The sequence below is a fragment of the Perca fluviatilis genome, chromosome 5 (assembly GCF_010015445.1).
Source record: "Perca fluviatilis chromosome 5, GENO_Pfluv_1.0, whole genome shotgun sequence".
NCBI lineage: Eukaryota > Metazoa > Chordata > Actinopteri > Perciformes > Percidae > Perca > Perca fluviatilis.
Window position 1 is genome coordinate 20,057,550 of NC_053116.1, and position 8,619 is coordinate 20,066,168.

Sequence of the window (8,619 nt, forward strand, 5' to 3'; positions counted from 1 at the left end):
GCAAGCTTTTTCAAGTTTATCAGGTGGACAAGTTTTTTGTGTGACTTAAAAAAAGGTTTGGGGAAATCCCTCAGCTGCACACACCCTGAGAGAACAAGATGCTTTTTCATTGCCAGTACTGGAATCTTTGCTGAAATATTTATACACGTAACAATAACAAAAAGGAACATGCTCACTTGTAGCATGCATCAAAAGTGAACAATGAATTAGATCATGTGTTCCTAACGTGGGTGTGATGCAATACCTGTGGCCGTTTGCTTCCCCATAGTGGTTCATGAAGAGCAAGGAAGCTAATAAAAAAAATACTCCATCAGAGTTACAATGATGTTCACAGATTTAAGTGACCGTATTCGACTTTTACTTATTCATTATTATTAAATAGTCAGTTAGTTAAACAATTCTCAAAAGCAATATTCTAGAAATATTGTTTGGAGAATGGTTTTGATTTATCTATGAGTCAGATGTATATGTCCATGATGTGCTGAGCATAGTTGGTGATGAATAAGCATGCCATAATAGCCAGGAAATAAAAAAGAAACAATTTACCACTTACTGATGCAGGAGGCTTAAGGGTTACACTTTATTTGAACCCTCCTATTTAGCAGTTAAAAGGAGCGTTACGTGTTTCATAAATGGATTACAACCCACGATAATGTAGCTGTAGCAGATATCAGGTCTTTTTAAGGGTTTAAGTGATAACAATGTAGTTGTCAACAGCTTTAACTCCTTCTATGAAGCATCCATATCTGGATCTGTTATATAAATCTAGAATGAATGACCATTTAAATGTCCTTATAGCTGTGTAGTGTTATGTGATATAAACAATTGATTATATGTTTATATAGTGCTTATTCACTCGGCAGCGCTATGGAGATAGGTCTGGCAATGCGAGACTAAGTGCTTATAGATGATAAATATAGGGGGTTAAAGTAAATTGTTACTGCCTGAAAGCCAAAGGTCACAAACATGGTCCTATTTTGGTCTTGTGGACATTTCCTTATTGAATAGTGTTCAGCCAACATAAACACATTTCTCACGGAATTTTTTTGCAGGTGTTACACAAAAAAAGCTAGAGAGTATGGTCAACTGTCTTATAAACATTTCCCAAGTGTGGAGTTGGGTTTGTGAACTGCACCACATACATTTAATGAGCACAGAGGCCAAAACAAAAAGTGTATGTATGGGTAAATAAGTACATTACATACTGTACATTACAATTGATTGTAATGCAAATATGTGAGCATAGAGTGGTGTGTGTAGAGTGTGTGGAGTGTTTCAATATAGATTCCAGATGATACATCCATTGTTTAAAACATATAGGTAGCAATACACATTTATCTCATAATCCTATTACCTTCCATCTGTGCTCTATCTTCCCCACTCCCTATATTCAATTATCATGCCAAAAATATAAAGCCACATCATTATCTTCCATGGTACCTCAGCTGTGAATAAAATTATAAAAAAAAAAAAAACACAGATATTAACCGACAGTTTGATTCCATGAAATAAATCTTCACAAGCTAAAAACACTCCTTGAATCTCTAGCTGTTATATGAAATAGACAAACAATCTTCATAAAAATGTAAACCACTCCCACTCTAGCACACTCGTGGAGGCTTGGCCAAAAGTGTGCAAAGACTATAAGAGAGGGGACGTCCAGGTGGAGCATGACACAGGTGAATCATTCAGATTTTCATGTCTCCACCCGCTACTGCCTGAGGATACTACTTCGCTGTACCAGACACAGGAGCATACACCCCTGACTTCACAAGGTAATCCTCGTTGTTGTTGCTCATTTATTCAGGTTCTGAGATGGTCTATTTGTCTGTCATATTACTGTCTATCAGATAAGTTAGAGAAGTGTGTGTGACAGCTTCTTTCACTTCTCTGTTCATTTTGATTCTGGTGTCTCACAAGTGTGTTTTCTCTTTCCAGAATATCCTTTAAGTATGCTGGCAGAAATGGAGACGGTGAGTCTGATATTATTTTATTTTACTTAGTGTGTATGTTTTTTTTTGTTATTTTAAGTTAGCCCATTAATGACAAATGTTCATACAACTAGATGTTTCAGTAATAGTGTGCTCTATAGGGTAAAAGGTTATAGCCACACATTACTGTTACCACACTTGCATAAATTTGCCAGTCAAACTAAAATACACAGTCACAGTGTTGTTACCTGGGTCATTTTCAAGACAACAAACAAAGCCACGCAGTTCAGATCAAGTCAAATATACAGTTCACTGCATGTTAGCATGTGTCATTTTTCTAAGCTAGATGGAAAAATTATCATATTACAAGACTGATCACTGCTGTTTATTATTATGTAGAAAATGGATGATTCATAGTCACAGCTCATTTAAAATTGATGAATGAGTGCATCCCTGATCTTCAGATCTCAGAACACTGTATGATCCACCACAGCACAAAAAGTGCACCACAACAAAACAACAGTGGGTTTTCACCAGAAAAATAAACAAAAAAACGGCAGGTGTGCGGTCTGATAATATAACACCTCTGGCTGTGGCACGAGATAAATGCCTCACTTCATCCAAAGTGTTTTCTCTCCGTCATCACACAACAGAAAACAAAGTGTGTATGATTTCTGAACGCCTCTGTCCTGCTCTTTGTCTGTCAGATGGCTTATGTGACTGAGATCCGGCTGAGCGGAAGTCGGGGGGCCTGGAGCGGAGTGGCTCCCTCCTCCTGCCCTGAGGTGGACCTGGAGGTCATTGAGGAGTACCTGCAGGAGCACTCGCTGGAGGTCCAGCCTGCACACACACCGTCATCACCTCCGACCACCATGGGGCAACAAACACACACACACTCCCACCAAGGCACCAGGATCATAGGTTAGTGTTGGGAGGTCTGTGATGAAGATGATAATGGGATGGGATGGGATCATGATGACGATGATGGTGCCTGCATATTTCTACATCTTTTATCTGATTATCTTTTGCCTGGTTGTCGGTAGAGAATAGCTGGTCAGGCCAGCATCCATATGAGTGGCACTGTGGCTCTCACACTCCTAACGAGGAATATGAAGAGCAAGCCCTGCCTTCAGCCTGGCCTAGCCCCCATGACAACCAATGGGTGAGTTCAAGGACCTCAGTCTCTTAGTAAATTAAACCTCTAGCTTAAGTCTGACAACACATCACTGTGTGACACATGGCACTTTTTTATTGACTCTATTCAATCGTTTGTGAGAGTGGTTACATTTGTAAATTATTAATATGTTTTTATACGTGTTTGCTTCAGAACCACATTGCGTATTACGAGGCACCTGCATACATTGACTCAGACTCGCTGTCCAGTAGCTCCCAGTACCAGGAATACCAAGATTCCCCATCACCATCATCTGACAGGGGATGCAGGAAGGACAGAGACTCCCTGCCTCTTGTCCCACTTTCAGGTATGCACACACACACACACACACAAACACATTTGCACAGATGCACCAGAGCACCAAAACTCTCAACAATACAACACTTTAACATATCAACACACCTAACCGTGTTAAGCCCTCTGTTAGGTTGCTTTTTCCACACATACACACATGTATGAGTCACAGTCACCTCCTATTTGTATTTACAACCGGTTCCTTCATGGCAGGAAAGAGGAAGGAGCGGTTGTTCCAGTTCCTGTTCGAGATGCTCCAGACTCCATCGATGCGGAGCTGCATCTGGTGGGTCCAGTCGTCTTCTGGCACGTTCCAGTTCTCCTCCCAAAACAAGGAGCGCCTGGCGCAGCTGTGGGGCCGGCGAAAAGGTAATCGCAAGACCATGACCTACCAGAAGATGGCACGGGCGCTGAGGAACTATAACCGCAGCGGCGAGATTCAGAAGGTGAAGCGGAAGCTCACCTACCGGTTCGATGAGAAGACGCTGAGAGGCTTACAAGGAGACTCTAATACAGTGTAGAAAGCATGATGAAGAGTGTACATCAGCAAAGAAACAGACTAAGCACAATGGATATTTAGATGTTTGTCCCATTAATGTCCTATCTGTTGATTCTAATTCCATGGCATGTAGAAAACAAATGAATACTGAGTATTTGAAAAGCCAGAAGATTAAAACACTGTAGGTCAGACTGGCATTCAAAATTATGTAAATCTAAAAGGTTATCACATAATATCTACTTTATAAGTAGAATTTATTTTGTTCTTAAAATAACAGGTGTGGTTTTCTTTTTTTGTGATTCTGTATTGCAGATATGAAGCAGATACGAGACCATTTTAAAGACTTAATTAGGTTGTGTGAACAAGCTCTGTTTGTGTAAAAATATCTTTTTTTAAGATGAAATTAAAAATATATATATTTTCGGAATACTTGATATTTTTGTCTATCTATATATCTATTAACTATCTGTCTATGAGAACAAAGATGTACTGTGTCGTGCATATCAGCCAAGCAAACACAGACGTGCTTACAAACTTAAGTAAACACACACACACACACACACACACAAATACACCCATAGCCAAAATTCTACTGTATGCAAAGTAAGCATGCATTGAAAAAAACAGACCTGTTAATCAGTAACATCTACAAAGTCCCCTGACACACAGAGTAGTAGGACACACACACATACATACATACACACATACACACACACACACACACACAACACACACACACACACACACACACACACACACACACACTGAACACAGAGTTACTTTCTTTGAAGTTGAAAAAGTAAAGCAATTAAATTTTCATAGTCAAATGATGGAGTCACACACATACCTGCTGAAAACTTCATGACACAGGGGCAGACCACGTGATATTGAATACACATGGGTTGTCATTTCTGATTAAGTTAGGCTGTACTTCAGAGCAATTTTTTCTTTTTGCTCTGGTATGGCAATGAGTGTTGGAAAGTAACTGCGTTACTGAAGTACTGTACAGTACTTCTAATGCTACTTTCTACTGTGCTACTATACTACATTTCCGAGGACAATATTGTACCTTTGACTTCACTACTTTAACAGTATTTGACAGTCTTGGTTACTAATCATTTTGGAGATTTACATTTAACATATAAAACATATGATCAACTTATAAAACGTGATGCCGTATGATCGATCAAACTACCCAACACCATATAGAGTTCAGTCAGACAACTCACGTTTGAAATGTTTATTATAACAGCAGAACATTGTGTTTGGCGGCCAGACTCTGACCTCATCACTCCCCGCAGTATGGGTTTACATGAGATATTGGAGAGTGATGATAAAGTAGCTTCGCCCTGGCCGGAGCCTGCAGGTGGATCCCGGGGTGGTGGTGGGGCAGCGATACAGGTGCAGGGCAGCAGTAGCATTGGCGAGGCAGAGATGGGGAAATTGTGCAGCTTAAATAGACCAAATTGAGGGGGTGTGTTTGGTAAATGATACAGGGAGTGAGGCATGTCGCGTGTTTATGCAGTGCAGCTCGAGTTGGCTGCCTGAACCAGCTCGCAGGCGTCGCCCCATTAGTTCAAATTAGTTCAAAAAGTTACAAAATGAAACTGCTGCTTAGAAATAATATAATGTGTATCAAAATATGACACTCTGAAAGGGGACATTTTGATATTTAAAGTACTAGGGCTGTGTATTTGCAAGAATCTGGCGATATGATACGTATCAGGATATATGGGTCACCATTCAACATATTGCAATATATTTCGATACTGTGCGTAAGGCGATATATTAACTTTCGAAAAAATAATATTTAAAAAAAGACACAATGTGCATAAAAGTCAAATAAGTTTACTTTAGGTAAACAATTCAGTACACAGAAAATCAAACTGCCAGTTTGGGATTGTGGTTAACAGGTTCTTAGTGAGAAAATGTTTATATGCTAAAGTAGGCCAAAGTTCAGCCATAGCTACATTGTTAGCTTCTAGCAAAAAGTCAGGCACTGCTAGGCACTGTTAGGCAAGGACATTAGTGGTGTGTCTCAGCATAGCCATCTAGCGGTAGGGGGTTTAAACACAACATAAACGTGAACCACTGGCTTACATGAATATTTTTGTATGTAAACTAAAAAAAAGAAGAAATTTGATATTGCGTTATTGAAAATCGATACAGTATCGCAAAATAAAATATCGCGATGCTCAAGTGTATAGATTTTTTCTTACACCCCTATAAAGTAAATTTTGCCTTACTTGTAATTCAGTATTTCTACATTATAGTAATACTACTTTTACATAGTAAAATATCAAACTGCCAATATCAAACACATCTGTTGTGTGAAAAATGTGACATAGCTCATTTAGAAGTCCTCTCCTCTCAGGCTACTGAGACACATTTATCAGAGTGAGAAAGAATTTTCACTCACTGATGAAATACAGATGGCGTCTCCATGGAGTGCATGCCTGTTGTTGTTGTTGTGTGCTGTGTGTGCACACAGAAGCGCATGCATGTTTGCATATAAAAAGCATCTGTTCAATGCAATTCTAGTCATTTGAAGCCAAGACTTGAGCCAGAAAGGAATACACTATCTGAACAACAACCACAGGAATATGTTTGACTTAACTTCCCTGTGGAATTCATCCCACCTGCCTACAGCCTTCAAGAAAACCTGCTCGATCAAACTTCACAGCTTCTCTGTCTTCCCTGGTTTCCATCTTCAGTGATGGCTGAATGGAGTTGGGTGGCCTACACAGTACTAGAAGTGTTTATTGCTGTGGCCTGTTGCCTTGGCAATGTGTTGGTGGTGTGTGCGGTGTGTATTGGTATCCGGGATTCCCTCCGGGAGCCCACCTTCTGCTTCCTCGTTTCCCTGGCAGTGGCTGACTTCCTAGTTGGTGTGGCGGCTGTGCCCCTGGCTGTACTGTTGGATGGCTGGGTGAGCGTGACCCCTGACCTGTGCCTACTCCTCAGCTGTGTCGTGCTCGTGCTGACTCAGGCCTCTGTGCTGTCACTGCTTGCTATCGCCGTGGACCGGTACCTCCGGTTACATACACCGCTTAGGTGAAGAACACACTCTGGTGTGGACACACTGGTTTACAATTAGAAAACCTATATGGATATAATCCTCTCTCTTTTATTAATTCTTTCCGTTTCATCCCTCATCCTCAGATACAAAGTCCTGGCCACACAGAGGCGTACATGGATGGCCTTGTCTGTGTGCTGGACACTTTCCTGTCTACTCGGGTTCACCCCTCTATTTGGCTGGCACAACTACTCCTCTCTTGCATCTGATTCCAACAATAAATCCTCCTCCCCTTCTGTCATATCTCCACCCTGCACCTTCCTCTCAGTTATCTCCCTCCCCTTCATGGTTTACTTCAACTTTCTGGGATGTGTCATGGCGCCCCTGCTGGTCATGACACTCCTCTACACTCGAATCTTCTGGAGCCTGCAGGGCCGTCTAAAAGAGAGCGGTCCCCAAGCCCAGGCTTCTCTGCTCAGGGAAAAGAGGCTGGCCTGCTCCCTGGCTCTGGTTCTCATTTTGTTTGCCGGCTGCTGGATTCCTCTGCACCTGATGAACTGTCTGCTGCTGTTTCAGGGTCCTCAAGCTGTCACACAGGGGACACTCTATACAGGCAGGTAACTTTTCTAGTGATTACACAGTCTGAAGTTGGTCATTCCTTTATTTTCATGTCGAGAGATTTGTTCGAAAAGTTCCCCCAGAGGCTTTAAATATCACATATTTGCCAATAAGACTACTTACCAGCAGTTACAGTGAAGTCTGATGGTAACAAATCCATTTTTTCAGGTATTCTCCTGTCTCATGCCAACTCAGCAGTCAATCCTGTGGTCTACGCTTGTCGCATCCCAAAGATCCAACAGGCCTACAACCAAATATGGAGGCGCTTCATCGTGTGGCTGAACTGTTGCCATGGGGACAAGCAAGTTTGCCGATCAACAACAGGCAGCCGAGCCAATCACACAGAGACGTGTGGATCAGGAGGGAAGACCCTAACAAAGGACCACAGTCATTTTAGGTCCAGTATGCTTGAGGTTTGAGTTCATGGGACTTTGTCAGGAGGTTTTAACCCACAGAACAGCTGACAATCACTGCATCCAACAATCATTTAAGGCTTTATTACACATAACCAACTGAGGAAATATAGGCAGCCAGGGAGTGTTTGAATTTGTGTGTAGGATTTGGTTTGAATGAAACCCTGCATTTGGTCGCCTACCCCTCGTCCGCAAACTTTAAGTCAAAGCTATCTCCTGAGTTTCCATTAGAGGGTGCTGTAGACTAACAAACTCACTAGCTGATGTTGTACACAAACCATGAAACCATCAGAGTTGCAGTAGTTGACAAATAAACAATACCAAGATCTCATTCACTGATTTTAGGACAACTGATTTGAAGCAAGTATGACTTTATTAAGACGTACATATTATTGTAATTTGACAGCTTCAATTAATTTATCACTAACCTTTTGCTGCACATATCTACTTGCTCTTTTCTAAATAATCTATAAATAAATGTGATACTATTACGAGAGTGTGTTGAGCATTCATGAGTGTTCAGCGAGCTCCTCAGGGAAGGCAATAGACTGTATAGTTATCACCTGAGCAGGGTGCAATCCCACCCACCAAACTATACAACCTACTACCTCACCCTGACAGAGCTGAAATCAAACACACCACACGTTCACGTCCTGTTAGGGAAGATGAAACCT

At 41.3% G+C, this 8,619-nt stretch overlaps 2 protein-coding genes across 2 annotated transcripts; both read left to right on the forward strand.

Moving 5' to 3' along the window:
* The first annotated feature begins 1,564 nt into the window (after positions 1-1,564).
* Positions 1,565-4,263, forward strand: LOC120558918 (transcription factor Spi-B). Its single transcript, XM_039800272.1, has 6 exons — positions 1,565-1,775; positions 1,939-1,973; positions 2,639-2,852; positions 2,975-3,093; positions 3,259-3,412; positions 3,613-4,263. Exons 2-6 carry the CDS (start codon positions 1,953-1,955, stop codon positions 3,918-3,920), a joined length of 816 nt encoding a protein of 271 aa, XP_039656206.1. The 5' UTR covers positions 1,565-1,775; positions 1,939-1,952; the 3' UTR covers positions 3,921-4,263.
* Positions 4,264-6,444: 2,181 nt separating this feature from the next.
* LOC120558901 (adenosine receptor A1-like) lies at positions 6,445-8,186 on the forward strand. The gene is made up of 3 exons (XM_039800240.1): positions 6,445-6,952; positions 7,061-7,527; positions 7,701-8,186. The coding sequence occupies exons 1-3, from the start codon at positions 6,615-6,617 to the stop codon at positions 7,949-7,951; spliced, it is 1,056 nt and encodes a 351-aa protein (XP_039656174.1). The 5' UTR covers positions 6,445-6,614; the 3' UTR covers positions 7,952-8,186.
* Positions 8,187-8,619: the final 433 nt, after the last annotated feature.